Source organism: Microtus ochrogaster, chromosome X, assembly GCF_000317375.1.
Source record: "Microtus ochrogaster isolate Prairie Vole_2 chromosome X, MicOch1.0, whole genome shotgun sequence".
Classification (NCBI taxonomy): Eukaryota; Metazoa; Chordata; class Mammalia; order Rodentia; family Cricetidae; genus Microtus; species Microtus ochrogaster.
In genome coordinates, this window is record NC_022026.1 from 11,924,054 (window position 1) to 11,950,161 (window position 26,108).

The 26,108-nt window shown below is 38.4% G+C and overlaps 2 protein-coding genes across 2 annotated transcripts in view; one reads left to right on the forward strand and one right to left on the reverse strand.

Moving 5' to 3' along the window:
* The first annotated feature begins 1,014 nt into the window (after nt 1-1,014).
* Nucleotides 1,015-3,351, forward strand: LOC101995462 (cancer/testis antigen 55-like). The gene is made up of 3 exons (XM_005358531.3): nt 1,015-1,093; nt 1,953-2,065; nt 3,076-3,351. The coding sequence occupies exons 1-3, from the start codon at nt 1,015-1,017 to the stop codon at nt 3,268-3,270; spliced, it is 387 nt and encodes a 128-aa protein (XP_005358588.3). The 3' UTR covers nt 3,271-3,351.
* A 10,205-nt stretch (nt 3,352-13,556) lies between these two features.
* The window catches only part of LOC101995759 (synaptonemal complex protein 3-like), a 14,006-nt gene continuing 1,454 nt past the window's right edge, over nt 13,557-26,108 (reverse strand). The window contains exons 2-8 of the mRNA XM_013350484.1: nt 25,149-25,296; nt 24,478-24,544; nt 24,067-24,101; nt 19,731-19,848; nt 18,961-19,060; nt 16,700-16,798; nt 13,557-13,655 (exon numbers count right to left, since the gene is read on the reverse strand). Coding sequence (XP_013205938.1) covers nt 13,557-13,655; nt 16,700-16,798; nt 18,961-19,060; nt 19,731-19,848; nt 24,067-24,101; nt 24,478-24,544; nt 25,149-25,296 — 666 coding nt within the window. The remainder of the gene's footprint in view (nt 13,656-16,699; nt 16,799-18,960; nt 19,061-19,730; nt 19,849-24,066; nt 24,102-24,477; nt 24,545-25,148; nt 25,297-26,108) is intronic.

Sequence of the window (26,108 nt, forward strand, 5' to 3'; positions counted from 1 at the left end):
GATGCACACCCACCTGCATACTGACAGAACTGGTGGTGAATAGTCAGATAGGAACCAATTTCTTCTCTCCTCAGTGCAAAGGATCCTTGAGAAAGGACAAAGGACCATCCCATCTGTACAGTGAGTGGGAAGTAGCAGCAGCAATTATTTAGGTTTTGAAAAGACATTCAACAGCCTTTGATGTTTGTGTCTCCAGTTTCCATCAGGAGCTTAGAACAATAAGTATCATAATGAGTACATCCAAAGAATCACATGATTAGGAACATAGCCCACTAATTATTATGCATGTGTCCCTTGTGATTCTAGATGCACTTTCGGCCACCCTCTGGTGTGTCTTTATGAGATATTTTAATAGCTTGCACAATGTTCAGTTTTGATTTTCAAACTGGTAGCCATTCACTGTTTCTGGGTAATGAAAATTATACAGTATGGCTCGTGGGAGATGTTTTTCTGCTGTGTGCTCATGTGACTATTCTCTTATTGTATAGAAAACACTCATACTTTGTTTATATGACTCATATATATTAGACTCTTGAATTTTGAGATCCTAGAAAGTAAGAGCACTGTTTTTCTAAGGTCAGAAGGTAGGTTGTGAGAGCATTAAACATGGGTGTCAAATTCACATTTGCAAGGCCCTTGCCAATCCATGGAGCAAGCACAGACATAATTGATACCATCATCTCAGGTCCATGGTATATCTTTAACGGGAAACGTATGGTCTAAGTCTGAGAACAGATTAAAAGATTTCTTCTACAGGAGGGCTATTTTGGGAAGGCTAATGAAGTCCATTGTCTCTAACAAGGGGTCCTATGTCCTGCAAGCACCCTTCCAACTGTGTTAGGTCAACTCATTAAAGTGCTGTTGCTTTTGTGTTAATCCTTGGTGAGCAAACAAACTCCTGCCTACAATTTTTATTTTATCTTCAGCCACTGTCTCCTTCTCTTATAGGTGAAAGTTATGACTAATTGCGATTGTGATACTAAGCCATTAGAGCTTGACAGAGAACTTTGTATTATGCGTGTCACCTCGGTAACACAGGGCAACATCTATATCAGCAAAGAAACTTCTATCCCTGCCCAGCTCTTTTCTGGAGGTAAGATTGATAGTTTTTGAAAACATAAATCAAGAGTGTGGGAAATGTCTTTGAAATTGAAAGTAAGGCACAGTAAAGGGAACCGGGAACTCTTTTAAATAGCACCTAGTGATCCTGTTCCCTGAGAATGCCATCACCCATGTGGCTTTCACTACTTAATTGATTTCTTTGAGTGTTTTGTTTTTTTCACATCAGGTTTCTCTAAGTTACCTGAAACTCACTGTGTATCTGAGAATTGTTCCTAACCTTAGGAACCACCTTCCCCTTCTGAGTGCTGGGATCATAATCTTTGTGCCGCTACATCAGGATACATGTAAAATCTAGTCAATGATAGCATTACACAAGTCAGAGATTTATCTGGAAAATACTTTTATCACCTTAAAGCAAAGGTGCAGATAGGTGTCTTTCTTTTTGTGTCCTCTTTCCTCAATATTCGACAGATAAGTTTTCATATTTTGTCCCTAGCCCAGGTACCAAGGTTCACACACATGATCCTACCATGTACCCGGCGGCCATCCCCAAGGTGATATCAAAGTGGCCACTTGATGAAGAAATCCAGTGTTCCTAGCCATAAATTTCACTCTGAGACACACAGTTGCTAGTTATCCATGTCTGATGAATAAATCCATGTCTAATATCCATGTCTAATGAATAAATCATTGAAGACGAACCAGTGTTTAAAGGGCTTTAAGCTACCTTTCTGTAGGAAGAATTAGAGATATCTGTCTAAGTATTTGGAAAAGTGACTTTACATTCAGGAAATGTTGGTCATCCTATTACAGTGACATAGGGCCTTAAGTAATGTGACATGATGTGAGTACAATAATATTTACACTTTTAATTTTCTTGGCTGTTTTAGAATTTATGCCTTACCAAGGAGACTTGCTGCTGATTGATTATTCCTCGAAGCCGGGCAATTCAAAGATGAACATCCACACTGTGAGCCCCCTCAACTTCCAGAGGATCAGCAAGGTAATTTGTGTCCATGTTGCCCTTGTCATGGGTAGGTAGCTGCCTATCCTTCATTCCTGATTACTTTCTTGCCCAGAATTTTGTTTGGCAGTATATCCCTGCCAAAGTAGACATGTGTAGTCAGAGACTGCTCATTCATTTACTAGCTGCTCAGACCTGAAATAATCACACAGAAACTGTATTCATTAAAACACTGCTCAGCCTATTAGTTCAGGCTTCTTATTAACTAATTTTTACATTTTAAGTTAACCCATTTCTATTATTCTGTGTAGAATTGCCACAAGGCTGTGGCTTACCGGGTAAAGTTTCAGCATCTGTCTCCTTTGGCAGCTACATGTCATCTCCCTAACTCCACCTTCTTTTACTCTGTCTCTCTCTCTGCTTGGAATTCCCACCTTGCCCTATTCTTTGCATAGGGCCAAGGCAGCTTCTTTATTAACCAATGGTAATGAAACACATTCACAGCATACAGAGGGAAATCCCACATAAGACATGTTCACAAATTGAAAAAGAACTAATAGAAAATAATGTAGAATATACACATACTTAATTCCTAGGCTGTGTGCTTTACTTGACGTTAGGATGTTCTATGAACAGCAGTTAGAAAGCGCCTTGACTGTGAGGCAATTGTGGGTAAACGTTGAGTGCACTGGGTTTGAGGTTTTCAGCCTGCTGATAAAGGTGGGTAAGACCATGGTCAGTACAGCCTGAGAATTAGATGTAAAGTCAGGGTGGTATACTGTGTGGCCATATTGGTTAACACGAATGGCACATCCTCTCATCGCACAGGAGATAGAATGTGTGGGGCCATACTGCTTAGCGTGAAGGGCATATTTTCTCACCACACAGGAATAGAATGTATCGATACAGTTTCCAGGTGTTCCCTGTGTGTCAAGGATGAGAATCAGTGATGGGCCAAGGGACCTGCTGATGAGAGCCAAGGGGTTGTTGAGGGTCATCTGTGGTGGGTTCTGCTTCTCCATACTCAGTGTCTTCATTTCTCATCATAGGTCTGTGTGACCAGTATTAATGGAAGAACTGGCGTGGTAGATGACTTCATCTTTTTTACCCTGGATTCTCTCCATACTCTTCCTGGTTATATACCTGCATTAACTGATATTGTTAATGTGGTTGTGGTAGACAGCATTCAATCGCAATACACCTATAGAGTGGTAGCTATGTTTCCAGTGAAGATGTTGTATTAACCAATCATTTAAAATCCTTTGTAATTTTACTACTGGGCAATAATGCCAGATTGAATAAAGTTGTTTGAATGAGCAAATAAATATGTATGCAGTCAAGACTTTTTATTTTCAACACTCTTGGCTTTTTTGTTGGTGATATGGATTTACTTTTGGAAGATGCCCTATCAAGTAAAAATTGTGCCCAGTAGATTCTTGAATATAAAAGAAACAACTTGCCCTTAGGTCAAGTTCACAATTATCCTTATGCAAAAGTATGTACTTTGTTGCCAATGGAACCTCTTTCTATGCTAGCATTTAACCTTCATACAAATAAAGGTGTTGAGTGTTTTCCCATCTTGCATCAGTTAGACTAGCTCTTGGTACATATTATAGGCAGATTTTTTAAAGACTTTAGTAAATACATTCACTGTGCAGCAGTTTGCACAATTTTAATAGTGGGGATTAAATTGTTCAACATTCTATTAGGAGCTCATTTGTTCATTTAAATGAGAACATTATCCTATGTTAAAATATGATCTGTGAGTGAATTTTAGGAATAGGAATAGCTTTTTGCACACATGAATCATGTGGAATCATCAAAGCTTGCTGTTTGAAATTCATATTGGTTTTCCTATGGTAAAGGGTCTCAGAATATCTTACATCTGTACCTCATGACATTTCTTTTTTCTCTTTGATGAAATTTAAATGCATCCTTGGGTCAGTGGCATTTGAGTGAGGGAGAAGTGGTTTTGTCTTCAGCCCTGGAGCACTATCTATAATTTGACCATATTTCCTAGCCCCCAGCAAATAGTTTGACTTTTGATTTTTGTTCATCAGTCTACTCTACCCAATTTTTCTGCTCTATCTCATAATAAAGAAATATAGTAAAAGGAATGTCTTGATGAGTTTAAGCTTTGGCTTACTGATTATTTGCACAAATTCTGTAAATTCTTTATTATCTAATGCAGTTCTGCACAAATGTGGTCGAGTCAGCCAGGGTCCTCAGGGCCCTGACTGAAGATGCAGAAAGAAAGAAAGAAATGAAGATGGCAAGGAGTGGGCAGATTCGAAGGCCTGCTAGCCACCTGGAGCCATGGTAAAGGCAGCAAGGAGTAAGTAGGCAAAAGGAGGAGGTCTACTTGCCATTCAGGGCCATGGTGATGTCTGGGCAGGGATGCTGCCAAGGGCCATGTCTGGGTCCCTAGTCCTATAGTAGCCAGGGTGTAGCATGAATAATAAAATCTCAGAGACAAATATTGGGGTTCAGAGAAGCAAAGCAGTCAACCACTAAAGAACTCTTACCTCTAAGAAATCTTCAGACTGAAAAGAGAATGAGATCCTGTCTCATCAGCTGTGTATTCCTCTCTGCTGCTGGTATTAAAGGAGTGCAACACCCCTACCTAACCTCTATAACTAAGTAGTATGACTGCTGGGATTAAAGGTTTTGTGCCACTGTTGTAGAAGGGAGGCTGCTTGTTGGTTCCCTACCGCCCAGCTCGCTTAGACCTGTAATAATCACACAGAAACCATATTATTTAAATCACTGATTGGCTCATTAGCTCTAGGTTCTTATTGCCTAACTCTTACATATTAATTTAACCAATCTCCATTAATCTGTGATTAATGAAAGTGGCTTACCAGCAAAGTTTTGGCATGTCTGACTCTGGTGGCTGCTCCATGGAGTCTCTCTAACTCCACCCTTCTTTTTCCCAGCTTACAGCCTAGCTTTCCCTGCCTAGTTCTGTTCTTCCCTGCCATAGGCTCAAAGCAATTCTTTTTTCATTAACTAGTAAAGCAACACATAGACAGAAGGACCTCCTACACCATGCCACCAATGCCTGGCCTGTATGGTTGACTAGCGTGGCTAGCTTTGCACTATAATATTCAGGCAAGCTTTATTTGTTAGATCATAAACAAAATGTCACCATGTTTCCCCCTTTTTGTCTAATATAAAAGGGTTATAACTAATATAAGAAAAACAATATAAAATAAGTATAATGACTATATACAATGTATACAGGCAATAAGTACACCCACAATGTCTACTACATTTGGATTTTACAAATTCAGAGAAAATGCTCCATTATCTGTCCTATCTTGGTGAGTCTGAGGACTTGTACCTAATTTACTCTCTATCATAACTTGCATTACCATTCAAAACTATATTTTGATATCTCTCAACCTTATACATTTTACAGCTCTTTAGAGAGTTTCTTTTTTTCTTTTTATGGAAAACTATAACAACCTATTCCTGGGATCTTTATCATCCCTCTTTGTTTATTTAATATAGCATTTAGAGTGCAATTTGATCTTTCTATAACTTCTGGACATATAGGTTTGTGTGGTATACCTGCAATATGCTTATATATTATATTAAACAAAAACTATTTCGTTTTCTTAGAAACAGATGCTGGAGCAGTTTCTGTCTTTATTTGTACAGGTATACCCATGATGGCCATAACTTTTAGACAACATATGATTACCAAATCAGCATTTTCTGAACTCAAAGCAGCTGCCCACTGGAAACCTGAGTATCAATGGTGTGATGTACATATTTTAGTTTTCCAAATTCTACAAAATGGAACACACCCATCTGCCAGATTTCATTCCTTTGAGTACCCTTTGGGCTACTTCCTGCAGGTAGTGGTGTTTGGTTGTATAAAGAATAAATAGGACATCTCCTTATAATTTCCTTGGCTTGTTGCCATGTGATGAAAAAGTCCTTTTTTAAATCTTTGCTACTGACATGATGTTTTTTATGAAGTTCCGAGCACATTTTCTATCAATAATTGCTCAATTTCTGCATTACCTTGTGCTACAGGACCTGGCAGACCAGTATGGGATCAGATGTGTGTTATGTATATGGAATGATTCCTATTCCCAATTGTATCTTGTAATTAAATAAAGTCAATTCTGTATTATCTGGTATAAATTTAGTAGTATCAATATGTAAAACAACTCTTTCTGCATATTGCAAATCAGCAACTATGTTGACAGGTTCCTTAAAGTCCTTTAGTACCATGAGAATAGCATATAATTCTGACTTTTGAACAGAATCATAAGGGTTTTGTTCTACTTTACTTAAATTTTCTGTTTTGTAACCTGCCATCCCTGATTTATTTGCATCAGTATAGAATGCAGGGGCCCCAGTTATTAGTGTGTCCCATATGACATGAGGAAGGATCCAGTTACTTCTCTTTATAAGCTGAATTCTTTTGCCTTTGGGATATTAGTTGTTAATCTCAATCAAAAAATTACTACAAGCTCTTTGCCAGGGTTCACTTTTTGCCCATAATTTGTCAATTTTATCATTAGTAAATGGCACTATGCTCCTTTCTCCTTTCAGGAGACTACTCTTCTTTCTTCCTTAAGGACAGATAGCAAAGCAGTTATAGTTACAGTTATAGTCCTTCTCTGCTAATTCTTCTGTTTATATCAAGCAGTTTTGTTATCTGTCCCAAGCCTACGATCTAGCCTGCCATGATCTCTGTGTCAACCAGGCCTCCACTCTCACTCCTAAAGAGTAAGTTTGGGGTCAATCAGAAGCTAGACAGTATGCAGACCAAACCTACCTAGCGGACAATATGGTTCCTATGGCTGACATGGCATTGCCAGCTACAGAGCCCTATTGGGATTGTCAGCCAGGTCAAAATGGCCACCAGAGGTGGAACCTCATGCTTGGTTGTCTCCTTCAGCGACATTGGACAATGTTGTTAATATTGATAAGCTCCAAGAGATTACACAGAAATCTGATAAAAAGCCAGTCATTTTTCTAAATCAATATACTTGCCTTGACCCAGGCTCCCCAGTATGAGCCACGGTCCTAGACATTCATTTCATTTCTCAGTCAGTGCCAGAAATGTATTATTTCCTTAGCTCATTTTAAGTCAAAAAAATTAAAAGAAAACACAATAATATACATGGTTTAGACTTTTTGTGTATATTTTATTTTTATGTTATTACTTTTTTATTAGTTTAATATTTATTATTTTTATTTTTAAATCTATGTTGATTGTATGCTTTATATTATAACTTTATATATTGTTAAAGCCTATGTACATTTATCTAACACTGTGACCCATTTAGAGGTCTTTTTATTTCAATTTGTTTTTATTGTGTATTTGTAATAATTTTCTAACCAGAAGTGTTTTTTTATATGTTAAGTGGGCATGGCTAGGACCAACTTTGAGGCCTTGTCTATTTGTTTTGCCCAGTCCAAAATGGCAGAGGCATGTTTGCTGTCTCTGCAAGTCATGTACTCCACTCTAGCTCCAGGGATGTAGCCTGTCTGTTATCATTAAGCAACTAGTAGCATGCTAGTTTAATTGCTTTAAATGCTTGGCCTCCTGAAAGACCCAGAGCTGTTTGTACAACTAGCACAGAACCAGAAAGCCTTTTTAAAGGAGCCACATAGTTTTTGTTGCTACTGCTGAGTCAGGAAGTCTTTTTTTATAGAGGAGCTGTGACTTTGCTAGCTGTCAGCAAACACATCCTATCTGGTGGGGCAGGGGGGAAAGAGCACAGCTGTCAAGAAGCTGTCCTTAGCTCCCGATTTTGTAGGTCTAGAAGTCCTCTTTTTTGAAGCTTTTTTTTAGGTCTTATGTGGACCCATGCCCCACATTGGGTACCATTCTGTAGGCAGAGACTGCTTGTTCATTTTCTGGCTGCTCAGACCCAAAATAATCACACAGAAACTATATTAATTAAAACACAGCTTGGCCTATTAGCTTAGGCTCTTTATTAACTAACTCATATCTTAAATTAACCCATTTTTATTATTTTATATTTTACCACAAGGCTCATGGTTTACTGGCAATGTTCTAGTGCATCTGTCTCCTTCAGCAGCTATATGGCATCTTTTTGACTTCACCTATTCTCTGTATATATTTTGTTTAGTTTGGCTATATTTTTCCCTGCTATAGGCCAAAGCAGCTTTATTCATTAACCAATAAAAGCAACACATATATAGAAGGACATCATTAGAAAGAAATTAAAAAGGGCTGAGAAGGGTCCCCCAAACCCTCATATAGGAATGGTAAATATGGCATTTAAGATTTTTGATGCCCAAGAGGAGGCAGCAGAGACTTCCCAATAGGCTAGGATGCAACAAAAGACTACACTCCAAGCCCATGCCTTGGAAGCCGCCCTGAGGCCACTGGTAACCTCTCAATGGGGATGGTGACAGGGAAAATCCATGGGGCTCCATCCTGCCAGAACTTAGCCCAAGCTTGGAGTCTGGTATATGCAGGTGGAAGCTCTGCCTCAGTCTCCCCTCCACATCTCTCTTTCTCCAAACTCTTCTCAGTCTCAGACAGCCCAGAAAATTGTGGTCCAGAGATGCTCAAGACCCTGCCTAAAGGGTATTTAAATGGCTCATAAGGAAAGGTCATACGGTTTTTCAGTCTCCTCTCCTTGTCTCCTCTCTGGGGGCCAGAGACAGAATCATACGGAAACATTTTACCAGTAAACCTGGAATTTTTATTCTTAATTCACTTGATTTAGCTTGCTTCATTGGCATAAAGATTTAATATCAAGGTACAAAAACATTTCACATGGTCCTACCACAACCAAAGCCTGGGGATGCTCATGGCCCATGTTGCCTCCAAAGGTCACATGAAGCCTGGGGTCTTGGCTGGAACCTGTGGCCTTACTGGTGTCCAAGGACCATGCTACTACAAGAAACATTCTGATCTGAGTGGCCAGGCTACCACTTGGAGCTAGGATGTTGACCAGGCCAAGTTGCTGCCTGGGACCATGTCTGGGGCCATGACCCACCTGCAGTTGGGGTGTGTGTTGAAGTTTGTGGCCCAGGTTGCCACTAGGATGCACACAGAGGCCCAGGATCTGGGCCAGAGCCTGAAGCTTGGTTGGACTCTGGGGTCCATGCCACAGCAGGGACCATACAGATATGGGTGGCTTGTGCTGCCACCTTGGGCTTTAGTGTCATCCTGGCCCAGGTTGCTGCTCAGGGCCATGTCTGGGTCCATGGCCCTGTAGTGGCCAGGGTCTAGATCGACATATGTGGCTCCTGTTGCCACTGAGTACCATGAGGATGAGCAGAGTCAGACCAGCCACCTGGTGTCTGAGGGCCAGGATGCATGCAGAACTGAGTGGCCTGCTGTGGTGATATTTTGTTTGTGCTCTAACAGATAAAGTTTGCCAGAGGATCAGAGTGTGAAGCTAGTCACTAGTTTGCCATAGAGGCCAGGCAGTGGTGGCACACACCTTTAATCCCAGCACTCGGGAGACAGAGGCAGATATATCTCTGTGAGTTCAAAGCCACCCTGGGCTACTCAAGATCAATCTGTCTAAGAGACTCAGAGTCAGGCAGTGTTGGCTCACACCTTCAATCCCAGTACTTGGGAGTTACAAACCTTTATCCCCCACACTAGGGAGGTAGAGACAGGAAGGGACATGGCTGGGCAGAGAGAACAATAAAAGGCAGGAAGAGACAGGAGCTCAGGCATTCAGTCTGAGTATTTCTTATGATCCTTTTCTGTTGTTGGTTTAGAGGAAAGGGAAGCTGGGATACTCTACATTCACTCGATGGAGAGTTTGCCAGATTCTCCAGATTCTGCCACTAGTGAGCTACTGTTCACTTTTTGTCTTTTTGTTTGCAAAATGGTCCCCTTTTGTTCTCTAGAAGAAATTTTCATTATACTAATGTGTTCCTAATGTGTATACAGGCACGTGTGCGCACGCACGCACACACACACACACACACACACACACACGCACACGCACACACACACACACCACTGCTGTGCTTTGGATTCTCCCTTTCTCCAACAACAGGAAAACTGTGAAAGGTCTACACGGGGTCGATCTCTTCATTGTCAGTACTACTGGGTTGCTCATTGTTGTGGGAAACTGCTCTTATACACTGTAAAGATTTGTTACTTATATTAGTTTAATAAAACCCTGATTGGCTAGTAGCCAAGCAGGAAGTATAGAGAGAGTGGCCAGACTAAGAGAATTCTGGGAAGAGGAAAGGCAGAGAGTGAGTCACCAGTCAGATGCAGAGGAAGCAAGATGAGAATGCTGCACTGATAAAAGGTACCAAGCCACGTGGCTAAAGAGAGAAGAATTATGGGTTAATTTAAGTTGTAAGAGCTAGTTAATAATAAACCTGAGGTAATAGACCAAACCGTTTATAATTAATATAAGACTCCATGTGTTTCTTTGGGACTGAAGGGCTGCAGGACTGGGTGGAACAGACACTTCCTTCTACAACTCATATTAATCTTTTACTTCTTCAAGTCACATACATTTTCTCCTAACATGGGCACCACCAACTCTAAACTCTTACCCCTTCAATGTATGCTAAAGAATTTCTCCCTACGGTCTAGGAAAGAATATGGGTGCACACTCTCTAAAAGAAGACTGTGCACCTACTGTGAGATTGAATGTCCCTCTTTATGAAGTGGGGTGGCCATTACCAGTTCCCTGGACCTTTGCTATTGCAAAAGCAGTTTGGGTCCATATTGGACCCAGGCCACCCCGATCAGTTTCTTTATATTAACCAATGTTTGTCACCTGTTCAAAACTCACTCTCTTGGCTTAAGGTTTGTGCTTGATAATCCTCTGCCTCGGTTTCTAAAAATGCTTATCACCAGCCTCCTGCTGCATGTCCTGTCCTGCCTAGAGATCAAGGACCTGTTTTTTCTTTCCCCTTCCTATAACCCACATGAATTGCTATCATCCCCAATTTACCCATCTCCAGATTCATCCTCCTTCTCCCAACCTCAAGCCCCTCTGTCCCATGTCACAACACTCTATCCACTTCTGGTCCTTACCCCCATCCTAAATTCCTTGACTTCCCCTCTGTATCTAGATATGTTCTTTCGAATCCCCTTCTCCCTCTGTGACCACCACTATTCCTCCTGGAGATATCCAGTTTCCCCACTTCCCCTCACTTCCTTCACTGCCCTTGGCTCCTGCTTAGGAGAACATCATGCTCCGGACCTGATTCAAGTCCTGACCTCTGTTTTTCCCTTGTGACAGGTCCCACCACCTCCTGGGGCAGGGGACAACAAACTTAGAGGAAGGGTGTTACCCTTTCCTGATCTATATTCCTTTCTCTACTTCAGATCTGTGTAACTGAAAAATCCAGACTACCTCTCCCTTTTCTAATAAATCCCAAGCACTAACCATCCTCCTCTAACCTGTCCTCTGTACCTGGAATGGTTGCCAGAAGCTCCTTCTGTTTACTTCAGAGGAAAGGCATCATACTGAGACAAAGGCAAAAAAGGCTTTTTGACCTCAGCCACTGGTATGAGTTTGGTGTTTTAAGGCTATTTAACTCTTGAGAAAGCTTTCCCATCCAAACGTCCTGACTGGAACCCCAGTATGTATGCCGGTTCCTAGGCCATGGGACACTTTTCATTCACTGTTGTGCTATGACTGAAATTCAGAGTGAAGCTTGAAAACCCACAAGTTTGCCTAAGACTGCTAAGGTTCTTTGGGGAGCAGAAGAATTTCCTGGGTCCATTTTTTGAGCAACTACAGGAAACTTTCCAAATTTACACCCTTTCTACTTACTGGATCTGTAAAGTGCTAGGGTATAAAATTTAGCCTTTTCCCCTCAATCAACCCTGGATATGCACAGAAAAGTTCCAAAAGCTAGAGGATTTTGCAGGGATGAATAGTTCAAAGCTCATCAAAATTGTCCAAAGTTTTTCAGTAACAAAAATAAAAACAAAAACAAGCTATCTTCCAGTGAGGACTGACTTCATTCTTTGCCTTCTAATCTCAAGTCTTCAGTATAATTCCTGTCTCCTGACCTTCTTTTGCTGCCTAGTGTCCAAATAATGGGAGGGTCACTCACATATCTAAAGCATCTAAACTTCCATTGTTCATTCTCACCTTCTGTTCATGAACACAACAGGATTGGGACTGTCATCAAGTCACCAGAAACACACTTTAGCCTAGACTGTCACCGAGTTTCTAGATGGAAGCTTGGACTTCGACTAGTCTCAGGAGACTTAAATCCTGTCATCCAGATGAAGCTGTGTGCTGGGGTGGAGGTAAGTCCAGAGTTGTCTATGCTCTACATGTGTCCAAGTGTTCCCCTAATCCTATGCAAAACAGAGCAGAATGGGTGGCAGCACAGAGCAGGAAGGGTGGCAACACAGAGCAGGAAGGGTGGCAGCATCAATACTCCTATGTTTAAAGCCTGGAATTGGGAGCTTTGAGCTTCAGTGAATTTGCTGGAACATGCCATGTATGTGCTTCAACTCTACATGCGACTTCTGCTGTGTGCTCACCCTAACCTTACACCCAGCACACCATTCCAGAAAATTCTTGAGAAGAGGGGATGCTGTCCATCACTACCATACAAGCAGAGTAACTGCCATCTTCATAACACTAGTGCACCTGCTTGAGAAAAGCTTTATGACACGGGGTTTGTTGACTGGACACTCATAGAAGAGAGTGGGGAGATTTGTTGGGTCCTCACCACTCCTAGCCAATTCTATGCAATTCTTTTCCTAATTGTATGTGGCCTTGGGGCCACAGGGAGTGGTTAGGGTGTAAAAGTGGGGAATACTAAAGAAAAAGGACTCTATCTATGACTGGATGGGAAAACCATTATCTATACTGGGTAAAGACTTTCCAGTGTGCTTGCTTAGGGTTCCACCAGCACTCTGTCAGCAATACCTCACTCACATTCTTCAAGTAAGCCTAATGAGCTCACTGGTTCCCCAGGAGGAATTTGACTTTTATAGATGTTACCTGGTCCCCAATTGCCTTATCCTTTGTACCTTGTGATTGATGAGAAATATACTTATTCTAAAACTAACACACACACACACACACACACACACACACACACACACACGTATATATAGACAAGATTTGTCTGTGTAGCCCTGAATGTCCTACAACTTACTTTACAGACCGGGCTGGCCTTGAACTTGGAGATCCACTGGTCTCTGCCTCCCAAGTGCTAGGATTTAAGATGTGTGCCCCCATGCCATGCCCCCAAACCTACATTTTTGTTAATAAAAGTAAACTGTACGAGAAATACACAAACACAGATAAATATCTGAAGCCTTGAAGAACAGGACAAGCTATAGGTCACATAACTGTTTAGATTTTATTTGAAAGTAACAACAATAAAGGTGACACACTTTTAAAAAGCTAATTATAAAAGATGGCATTTGAAAGACATGTTTCTTAGTTAACTAATAGTACCCAGGCTCAAGTTTTTCTCAAGATTTATCAGAAGAACATTTGTTAAGTGCCATATTTAAGGAAAGCAAAGTATGTTTGCTCCTCTACTATTCCATGCTGTTGCAATTCAATATTTAACTTCCTGCAATTTTCTTTTTCAACACAGACATTTGTTTTTTAATTTCAGTGCGTACATTATTAAGTAGTCTGCCATCCTCCAAGTTCTCCAAACCCTAAAACACAGAAGACAGTTACAAAACAAGCTTTCATCACAGGTTCTAAAGATTAAAATTACTTTTCAAAATTAAGAAACCTTTCATATTTAAATAGTATCCATTATCTACTCCATCTTCATAAAACATTGTAATATGGGGCTGGAGAGATCACTCAGTACTCTTCCAGGGGATCTGGGTTCAATTCCCAGCACCTATATGGCAACTCACATCTGTCTGTAATTCCAGTTCCAGGGGATCCAACACCCTCACACAGACACAGATGCAGGCAGAACACCAATATATATAAAATACAAATAAATAAGATAAAAACATTTCAATATATAAACTCCCAAATTCATACCATAAATAATGTGTGTGTGTGTGTGTGTGTGTGTGTGTTTGTGTGTGTGAACAAGGAATCAAAGGTAAATGTAGCATATACAAAAGTGGTAGAATTAATAAAAAAAAGTGTGTGAATTAATAACTTAATGAGATGTTAGGGCTAGGTAGAGAAAAAAGGGCAGCTCCCAGTCACTCTGAAGCTCAGCTGAAAGCATAAAGAACAGAACACTAACAAGGACAAGATAGGAAGACATCTCTCAAAAGCAGGGTGGGGCTGGGGATTTATGTCAGTTGGTAGAGTGCTTACCTAGCATTAATGTACCCTGGGTTTCATCCCTAGAACAATATAAACCAAGCTGTGGAACATGCTTGTAATTTTAGCACTAGAGAGGTGAAGGCAGAAGGATTAGGATTTCATGGTTATACTCAGGTATATAGAAAGACAAAGGCCAGCCTGTGCCACATAAGACCCTACCTTTAAAAGCAAAGAACGAAAATGTATAGAATTAGAAACACTAGAAAATCCAAAAGTTCAATCAGTAAATGGTGATTTTAAGAATTTCTTTTTTTTCTTTTTTTATTATTTATTTATTTATTAAAGATTTCTGTCTCCTCCCCGCCACCGCCTCCCATTTCCCTCCCCCTCCCCCGATCAAGTCCCCCTCACTCATCAGCTCGAAGAGCCATCAGGGTTCCCTGACCTGTGGGAAGTCCAAGGACCGCCCACCTCCATCCAGATCTAGTAAGGTGAGCATCCAAACTGCCTAGGCTCCCCCAAAGCCAGTACGTGCAGTAGGATCAAAAACCCACTGCCATTGTTCTTGAGTTCTCAGTAGTCCTCATTGTCCGCTATGATCAGCAAGTCTGGTTTTATCCCATGCTTTTTCAGACCCAGGCCAGCTGGGTTCCCGATAGAACATCCCCATTGTCTCAGTGTGCCCAAGCTAGCCCCCAACTTCCCATTCTTCACTCTCAGGCTCCCCACAATTGTCATCATTTGCCTGTGCCACTATACCCAGTGAAAATTTTAAGTTATTTTAACTAATAAGTTATTTTTTAACTTGCTATTTAAGGTGTACTACTATGTAAACCTTGTAGAGAGACTTTAAAAATAATAGCACAAGATAGCTCACCCCTTTTATTGAAAAAAAACATGTAAACAAAATAATTCAAACACTCCATACTGGAATGGAATCTACTTTTAGCTATAGGGTAGAAAATGGGGTGATTCCAACTAGGTTGGCAAAATTGGTTGGTTTCAAAATTAAAGCAATTAAAACTATTCTAAGGAAAGCATATGAGCAGAGAATGGAAGTACACAGTCTGCGGGTTTACAAAACAATTATATAGAGAGATGAGGTTAATGAGCAGATGCGGTAAATGGAGGGGATCTTATACAACAGGAAGTTGTATATTAGATTGGCAGAAACAAAGGGATGTCTTAAATAGCTTACATGGCAGATCTATGGAAGACGGCACAAGAAAGAACAGAGGGAGAACAGGTAATTAACTAGAGTTAATAGCAGCAAAATTGAAAAGGAACCAATTCTCTGCGAATATATAAATAGATTTTAACTAAACTACTCTTCTGTGCACTGTGGACACGGGATCCACAGGACCTAAGCTGGATCTGACCTGAAAGCCTCCTCCCTGAGAACTAGATTTTATAGTACCAGAAGGTGGCAGGGAAATTTCCAAAGGAGAGAGAGGCAACCAACCATCTTACTTATTCAGCTATAATGAATATAAACTACAGCTAGCAACACAGCACAATAACCCTAAAGATACAGTAGTGGCGTGGAAATCTTGGCAGTAGCCAACAGCCCTCTAATTGGACTTAATCCAGTCCTGATGTTTATGCAAATTTGTATAAAATTCTTCGAACGTGTCTTAAAACTACTGTTTAGACCTTGACTTACTGAAATGCAAATCTACTTATAATCATATAAGCCTAGAAAACACTTTAAAGGTTTTATCATTTATTTATATGGGTGTGCCTATGTTTGCAAGCATGTACATGTGGGTGTTCATGGAGGCCAGCAGAGGATGTCAGATTCCCTGCAGCTGGAGCGCTGAGCCTCTTGATGTGGGTGCTGGGAAGCAGATTCCAGGCTCCTCAAATAGCAGCAAGCACTCTTAACTGCTGAGCCATCTCTTCAGCCCGTCAGTCTACAAATTCTAACCCTAACTTATATCTGGAGTATTTGTTATGATTATAAATTAGCATATAAAATCATTCTGGTCACTATAATTTTTCTAAAACCTAGTATGTCCGAAAAATGCTTCTATAATATATTTAAAAACAAAAATATTCAATAATCTAATTAAGCACTTCCTTATTTAACAAATACTGGGGCTACAAGGACAAACAATAATGTTAAAATCATGTATAGACTTATTGCAGTTAAACAGAATAAAGAAAGTGTTAATAGTCTACATATTGATGCATGAGCACATTCTGATAATTGTCTCAACGTTTTCTGATTTGATTTAAGTCCCTGCCAAGATCATGACAGATCTGCCAATTTGCTTATCACTTCAGTCACAATCAATTAATTCAGAATGGAAAGTAGATAAATTTTGAAATGTATTAAGAATGTATTATGGAACTGGAGAGATGGCTCAGCCATTAAAGGCTAGGCTCATAACCAAAAATATAAGAGTTTGGTTACCTTTCCAGTCACTACAAAAAATACAGTATATAATAATTTACAGCATACCTTTAAATACTCGTCATTTTCATCCTTAATTCCGTTCAGGGTGTTGTTCTGAAGCACTCTAACTTTTTTAAAAGTCTTCTGTTGCTTATAAAAAGCATCCTACAAATATAAATGGAAAACTGTGTAATAGCAATTAAGTATGAAGTTCGTTGCTTTCGACGCTGTTGTGGGCTTCTCTCATGCTATATAAAGTCTACAACTAAGATAATCTAAGGACTAAACTTAAATTCAGAAAAAAAGTTATAAATTCATTTTAAAAGGAATTGTTTTGTAATAAATGCTGTCAATATTTTGATTCAATATGTGTTATCACTAAGTTTAAGCAATTTTTTACCACTAAGCAGCAAAAACATCCTCAAAGTCATGGAGGAGAACTTTTTAAAGTCAGATTCTATATGCACAGAACTCATGATCTTCCTGCCTCAATATCTCGAGTAGCTGGGATTATAAGCATGCAGCTTGTGTGACTGAGAGAGAATTCTTCATATTCAGGACATAACTTATTCTAGTAGTGTTCACACAGATGGTTTTCCAATAATTCTGTCCATTCAGCTCCTTAACTTATTATCCGCCCATGATTTTGTTCTCTAACCTACTTTATCCAGCCACTTATTCAAACATTTGTACTCTATGTTTTGCAATTACTCCTAACACACCTTTCTTAGTGTTGGTAATGAAAATACGGAATAACTCCATGGCAGATATTATTTTGAACTCTACTAAGTAGATTAATTGTATACAAACTCGTCTAATACTTCAACAACTATAGGAAATCGATGCTCTCCATTTTCTTCCAATGATGACGAAACTGAGATGCAATGGTACACAGTCTATTGTTCCAAGGCTACCTATCACTGAAATCTGAATCAGATCCAAAACATTATGCCTCCAGAATCTAAGCTATTATCATCATAGAAACACTCTCTTCTCCACGTATTATGAGCTCATACTCTAACATTTCCTACTGGAGTTTACTCTTTTTGGTACTATGGCTGAGCAATCCTTCAAGACAAAAATCCATTAACTAAATCCTACCTTCTTTCCACTGTTGTCCCTGTTCCTGTTATCTTCACTTTTCTTTCCAACCTTAAATTCTATAACCAATTGTTAAAATACTGCTTTGCACATGCACCTTGCTCCTGACTTACTCTCATTTATTTGGCTAAATCATGACCTTGGAAACGTCAACTCTAGCTAGATGACAGCACTGGGATTAAAGGTGCGTGTCACCATTGCCTGGTCTGGAAGACTGACCAGTGGACATTTTTACTACACAAACAGAGTAATTGTTAGAATAAATCAAATGCTAAAGACAAGACCAAAAGATCTTACTAGGGTGAGACCTAGGCCTCTTGGAGTCCCTGGCTGACCTACCCAGTGACTGACCAGTGGGACATTTTTGCTCTCTGTATTTCAAGCAAGCTTTATTTATTAAAATACAAATAAAATATCACTACAATAAAATGTATACATGGGGTTAGTTTTCATTAATACGGGAAGAGAATTAACACACATTTGACTGCCAGGAGTAAATGGTGTCGTGAACTGCTGCTGGAGCTCTGCAGAAGAATACTTGCCTACCTTGCAAAATGCCCTGGGTTAAGTCAAGAATTCAGAAGTAGAAATGGAAGAAGAGAAAGAAGGTAGAAAAGGGATGGAAGGCAAAGGAGAAGGAAAGAAGGAGAAGAAGATGGAGAGGACGAAAACGATGCAAATCTTGTTCTGGCTACAGTGATTAGTTCTCTAATAGGAAAATGCTCAAAACTACATCAGTGATATTCCTGCAGAAGAATATTCTGCCACGGTTATTGAGAAAAGACTGACTCAGTTCACCAAGTTAATAAATCTGTAGCTAAGTCTAAAAACGGAAGATGTAGCATATGGCATTTAGTAGGTGCACTAAGACCAACAAACAGCTCAGACAATACCATGTAATGTATTCTACACATCATTCAACTATGTCTGAAACTAACCTACCCACAATTTCTTTTACGGAAATCAGTAATCATTTATTCTTTTACAAGTTTCTGTTGCTTGAAATTGTAAGAATTTTAACTGATATCAGAAGTCCCATGGCTTTCAAGAGCATTGTACTTGTGTCCATTTATGTAGTTTATGGTTCACCAGGAACGGAACACAAAGTCAGTAACAGACTGGGAAACCCAGTTCATTTTCATGTGCTTAATGCAAGGCTAGCTTCTCTACTTTAACTCAAGGCTTAGTACTGATAGATTAATTATAAGAGCAAATGTGATACCAACAGATAGTTTCTCTTCTTCGTCTCCAATTTCCTTTATATTTAAATTCCATTGCTGAAACACAGTTATAATCTTCTCAGTATATTCAATTCTAAACTCTTGCCTGCAAAACATAATAATGAATGTTACATTACATATCAAGATGAAGAGAATATTCAAAGAAAAATTAAATTCCTATATTATGTACTATAAAAGGAATGATATAATAGCAGAGTAAATATTCTTGTGGGAAATCAAAAAATAAAATTAGGTTTGTGTTGATATTAGAAGTATTTTTCCTAACAAAAAGGTGTTCTCATATGTCTGTCTCATTGAATAAGGATATATGAGATTACTTATATATGTTTATATATGATATCATATATATGATAATATATGTATGAATTTTAGAAAAAAAGTTTTCAAAATCTGTTTTGGCACAAGGGAATGATTACATCTCTTAAATACATAAATTACTTACAATATTAAATTGGCCTTCTCCTAACTTGTCAAGCATATCTATAAAAAAAAATGAGGTTTCTATGACATCTACCTTTTACTGTCTCCCAGAATGAACGGAAATGAGTTTTTGAAAATAACTCTCAACTGTTATTTAAAAGGAGAAAAAGCACGATCCTCACAGGCTTCCCAGAAACACATCTTAATTCAGAAAGTCAGCTCGGAGAAAAAGTAAATCAAAATTTTTAAATAGACTCCAGTTAATGGAGTAATTAGCACCAACGTTTACTATAAAATCATAAAAAATGTGGCTCTAAAGAAATGAAGAGTCTTACGCTTCATCTTCATGAAATTTCAAATAATCTTTGATGTTCCTCTTACAGTCTTTGACAACATCTTTAATATACGAATCCATTCTCTTTTTCTTTTCATCAACAGTATCACTAAGGTAAACTACATTGAAAAAAATATTCATTAAAATTTAATGTTGAAGAAAATGATATTGCTCTCACATATGCAGGTAGACAAAGCTACAGATACAATTCATTCAACTACAACAAAGACATTTTAAAAATAGTACCAACAAAAACCTCACGCATTTCATATTTTATGGTATTCAAGAGTTTCACTTTTTATACAAGTATTACAAAGTAAAATAAAATCTTAAAATTGGAAACATTTCTATTCTTGGACATTGTAAATGTGAAATACCTAACATTACTACAATTATAGTCTTCCTGTTGGAGATAATTTTTAAATTTGGAGATCCTAAGAAAGACTAATAAACAAAACAATAGAACAAGAAGAGACTTTAATTCTTCCTCAAGGGAAAATTATAAGTATCAACTTTTTTTTAAAAGAGTACTCTCCAATTGGAAGGATACTTGACTGTATTACTGTTAGAACTCATTATATGGCTGAGAGGTGGTGGCGCACGACTATAATCCCAACACTCGGGAGGTAGAGGCAGTTGTATCCCTGACTTCAAAGCCAGCATGGTCTATAGAGAGAGCTCTAGGACAGTCAGGGCTACACAGAAAAACCCTGTTTTGGACAAAAACAAAACAAAACAAAAGTAATAGAACTCATTATATGATAATATATATATATATATATATATATATATATATATATATACACACACACACACACCATTAAACAGCCAGAATCCAGGCTGGGTGTGGTGTCACGCGCCTTTTATACCAGCACTTGGGAAGCAGATGCAGGCTGATATTTGAGTTCAATGCTAGCTTGGTCTACATAGTGAGTTCCAGACCAACTAGGGATACTTAGTAAAATCCTGTCTCAAAATATTCTTAATTTAGGTCAAATTTTTAATAACTGAAGGCCAGCATTAAAAAATGATAATTAAATGAAGTGACAAAAATTTATATGTAGCATAGTAATGGTACGTTGAAATTTACTTTTTACAAATAGAAAAGACCAAAGATTGAAATAAATCTTAGTTTAGTAATTATCAAGAATATTTTAGATACTTTTGTGAAGCTTTGCTTTTTTTGGAGACAGGGCTTCTCTGTGTAACAGCTCTGGTTATCCTGGAACTCACTTTGTAGACCATTCTGGCCTCAAAGTCATAGAGACCTGCCTATCTCTGCCTCCCGAGTGCTGGAGTAAAAGTGTTTGCCATCACTACCTGCCATTTGTGAAACTTTTTATAGGACATTGAAGAAAGGACGCTTAAAAGAAATCCCACCCAAGCTCAGAATTGAGAATAATAGAAGATTATTTATTTAGGGGTAAACTCAAGTCACAATCCTCTGTTGGAAGGGGAACAGCAACCGAATCTCACAGCCGGAAAAGAGGCCGGACGCACGCTTTACATCAGCATAAATAGTGTAAGAGGCCATGCTCAAGTGAGTGGGTAGCTTAAAGGCTACTGGGAGTAGGAATTCTTACAGCAGGACATTTTTATAGTTTCTAAAATTTTAATACCATAATCATCTTTCACTATCTATGATGAAACTAATAGTCTATGCTTTCAGTATCTACAATAAATTTAGGAAACTACTCTAATACCACCCAGCTGTGGAAATCCTCCAAAAAAAGACCTGACAGTATAAAGAATTCCTAAAAAGGAAGACCATGTTAACTGTTCTTAAAGAATATTGTCTCCTAAACTAGACGAGGTACCACAATCGTATAACTATAGCACCAGGTTGGCAGTCAGTAGATCTCCCATTTAAAAGTCAAGGTGGCCTAAATAGAAATTTTCCAGCCAGAATGAACTACATAGTGAGACCCTGTCTCAGAAACAAACAATGTGGTGTGTGTGTGTGTGTGTACGTATATGCATATCTCACAACAATTAAAATAAAAACACACATCACAAGATTTAAAAAGAAAAGAGGCCATGAATTTCAAATACAGCAGGGCTGGCATACACTGTATGGTTTGGTAGGAGGAAAGGGAAGTGAAAAAGGGCATAATTTATTATAATCTCAAAAGAGTTATTACATAAGAAATCAAATAAACATGAGTACTGTCTCTTATAAAGCTCATGAAATTGATAATTAAAAGAGAATCTAAAACTTAATGTCTTTATTACATCTGATTAAAGATCTCTCACTGGCCAGTAAAACTGCCTTTCGTTTTTGATACATAACTTATTGTTAAAAATGATAAGCAGCTGGACAGTAGTGGCGCATGCCTTTAATCCCAGAACTCAGTAGGCAGAGTCAGGTAGAACCCTGAGTTCAAGGCTAGTCTGGTCTACAAAGTGACTTCCAGGTCAGCCAGTGTTACAAGGAGAAATCCTATCTTGAAAATGCTCAAAATTGATGTGGGCAGGACTATTTGGACTCAGCATGTTAAATATACAAATCATAAAAAGAGGCTGAGATAGGCAGAGGCAGGTGGATGCTTATGAGTTTGAGGCCAACCTTATCTGCATAGTGAAATTCAGGACAGTCAAGGCTATGTAGTGTTGCAAGGTAAGCCCACCTGAAACCTCCACATAGACACTCTTATAGCTTCCTATTCAGAAGTCTTTATTGCCAGCCAGCAGCTACATTGAGAACTTGTTCAGATCATGCAGCCCTAAGCCTTACAGTTCTCAGCCTTTTATGCACAGAAATCATATCCTGGTTGGCAGATTTCACTTACAAATGGAACTGCAGAAGCAAAAATGCAGGGTTAATACCTGCATGGATTTTCCCTCAGGAGCTTTCCCAGCCACATCTAGTAACTTAGACTTTGTGACTGCTCTGGCAGAGGGGCTGGCTAGTTTTATGTCAACTTGGCACAATCTAAATTCATCTCAAAGGAGGTAACCTCAATTAAGGAAATGTCTGTGTAAGATAAGGATGTAGGCAAGCCTATAGGCTGTTTTCTTGATTAGTGATTGATGAGGGAGGGCTCTGATTGCACCCCTGGACACATGCTCCTGGATTCTCTAAGAAAGCAGGCTGAGAAAACCAAGATGAGCAAGCTAGTAAGCGTTCATAGCATCTGTATCAGCTCCTGCCTCCAGGTTCCTGCCCTGTTGAGTTCCTGTCCTGCCTGTCTTCAGGAATGAAGAGTGCTGTGGAAACCGAAGTCCAGTAAGTCCTTTCCTCCTCAAGTTGCTTTGACCATGGTGTTTCATCACAATAGCAACCCTAAAACAGTGGGAATTTCTGCCAACTTTCTGGGTTTCTATCATATTGTATTATGGTCTGGGGCCTATTTAAGTCTAGGGGTCTACTAAGTTCTAGGTGTCCGTTACAGTACAGACAGTTTAAAAAAATAAGTTGGAAGGGAGAAAGGAATCCAGGAGGATTCCTAGAGAATGAAGCAAATGAAACACCAGTATACATAAAGATGTGTATTTATAAAACTGGGAATCCAAAGAATCATAAAAAATTTTCTCATCCATTTTATTTTTCATAATGTCATTTATGTCACACATATACAAAATAACCATTTTACTTTTCCTATCAAGAAAAAGATTAAGCAAAGCTTAGAGCTATGAAAAAATATTTGTGCAAATTCCTACTATGAAGAAAAAAGTATTAACAATCCTATAACATATTAATACTATATACTTTAATCCTATAACATAATATCACTATATAGTTTAATCCTATAACACTAACACTATAATCTTTAATTCTGTAACACAGTAACACTATATTGTTTAATCCTATAACACACTAACATATAGTTTAATCCTATAATACACTAATACTATATTGTTTAATCCTATAACACACTAACACTATATAGTGTAATCCTATAACACAATAACACTATATAGTGTAATCCCATAACACACTAACACTATATTGTTTAATCCTATAAAACACTAACACTATAGTTTAACCCTATAACACACTAACACTATATAGTTTAACCCTTTAGCATACCAACACTATATAGTTTAATCCTATAACACACTAACACTATATAGCTTAATCCTATAACACACCAAAACTATATAGTTTAATCCTCTAACATACGAATACTATAAAGTTTAATTATATAGCACACAACAATATATACTTTAATCCTATAACACACTAACACTATATAGTTTAATCCTATAACACACCAACACTATATAGTTTAATCCTATAACACACTAACACTATATTTTATATTTTTCAAATCTATTGTTTTAATACTATATATTTTAAACAATTTTCTCTATATACAAATACATTGAAACTGTACCTCCAATTTTTTTCATCTTTTCCATTATTTCAGATCTGTAAAGAAATTACATCAAAACATTACAACTGAGGTTTATTTCAGGGGTCAAGCATTACTCCCATGCACAAAGCACTAGCAAAGCCAAGCCTTTTAATAAGTGTGCATTTATAATGTAAAATTCTTGGTTTCAAGGAAATATCACATGTCAAATAACGCATCCAGTAGTTATTAAATTAGCAAAGCAAACTTTTCCTATCCTTTTTTTGCTTTTATTTTAAAAGTAGGAGCTCTGTTAGCCCAAAATGATCACTGAAGTAGTTATGTAGCTGAAAATGTCACTGAACTTCTTACCTTCCTGCCTCCACCTCCCTAGCAATGGGATTACAGGTATGAAAATAATTTTTGAACAGGCAAAAAAACGTATCATATTACCGTGCACCATCACCCTTTCTTGTTGGAACCCATGTCGTCTCAAGATTACCAAATACTGGAACGTTTCCTGCATTTAACAAGAAGAATAAAAAACTTAATTTTATTGAAAACAAAAATAAATTAAATATGCTATTTTAGTTAATTTTAATTAAATAGTATATTTATAGTATTCTTCAGGTATTTTCCCAACATAATATTTTAAAGCAGAGATAAAATGAAATATTACTCTGAAAGTTAGATAAAATAAAATCATAAGTTATTACCATTTTCTAAGAAGATCATTTCAAGCCCTTCTTGGTTAATACCACTGTAAGTTATTTACAATTTATTGATGTATGTGCACTGTTCAAACAACGTACTATATGTAGTTCTCAACCTTTAATATAGACTTGTGAAGATTGAATAAACAAAGTATATGAAAACACTAGTTTTTTATTATATTTCAGGTGGCTATGTAAAAAAATCAAATGAACTGGACAGGCAAGACGACTCAGAAGGAAAGGGTACAGAGCTTACTGTCAAACCTGAAAGCCACAGGAGTCATCCCTGAGACAAGCATGGTGGGAGGAAAGCCCAACTCCTCTAAATTGTCCTCTGACAAACCCCTTTCCCAACACACACAAATCAACTGAACTCCGGGAACTATCAAACTTAGAACTGGTGGCTGGTACCTGAAGGAGTAGAGTACAGTGAGCAGTCCAGTGCATCATCTATTTCTATCACGTCCTCTGCTTCCTCTTCTTCATTAGCAATATTGTCGTCATAGAGTGCTCTGTGCTCGGGGCTTGCCATCAGTGGCTTCACAGATTTCTCGGACGGCTTTTTGCAGGAAAAAAAATATTTTAATGTTTTGTCATTTAAAATAGAAAAGAAAATCTCTCACCTATATCTAAAACAAGCAAATTAAATAAACCAATAAAATGTAAACTATCCAAAAAGAATGAAATTAGTTAAACAAAGTTACCAGTTTCCGTATATTATTAAATAAGAAGTTAACAATCTGTAATTTCGCAGGGCAGTGGTGGCTCACGCCTTTAATCCCAGCACTCAGGACGCAGAGGCAGGCGGATCTCTGTGAGTTCGAGGCCAGCCTGGTCTACAAGAGCCAGTTCCAGGACAGGAACCAAAAGTTAAGGAGAAACTCTGTCTCGAAAAAAAAAAAAAAACAAAAAACAAAAAAAAACAACAATCTGTAATTTCTGAATTAAAAAAACAAGATGGTTGAGAGAGACGACTCAGTAGTTAAGAGTGCACACTATTCCTGCAGAGGACCACAGCTTGTTTCTCAACACTCACATCAGGGGGTCCCCAACTTCATGTAACACCAGCTCTAGGAGGGTCTACCACCTCAGACCTCCACCCAAATCTATATACATAGTTGAAAATTAAAATCTTTTTATGATTTTGAGACAGGGTTTCTATGTGTGTCCGACCTGGATGTACTTGAACTCACTGTGTAAAGCAGGCTAGTCCTGAACTCACAGACATCCACCTGCCTCTGCCTCCGTAGCACTGGGACTAAAGGTGTATGATGCTGAAACGACAGCCTATTGAAAATTAAAATCTTTTTTTTTTTTTTTTTGGTTTTTCGAGACAGGGTTTCTCTGTGGCTTTGGAGCCTGTCCTGGAAC

What these genes read in the sequence shown, in the direction of transcription:
- LOC101995462 (XM_005358531.3), top strand. Translation starts at nt 1,015, where the DNA reads ATGCGTGTCACCTCGGTAACACAGGGCAACATCTATATCAGCAAAGAA. An exon ending in TGCCCAGCTCTTTTCTGGAG is followed by an intron (nt 1,094 to 1,952) that starts GTAAGATTGATA and finishes TGGCTGTTTTAG; the next exon opens with AATTTATGCCTTACCAAGGA. An exon ending in ACTTCCAGAGGATCAGCAAG is followed by an intron (nt 2,066 to 3,075) that starts GTAATTTGTGTC and finishes TTCTCATCATAG; the next exon opens with GTCTGTGTGACCAGTATTAA.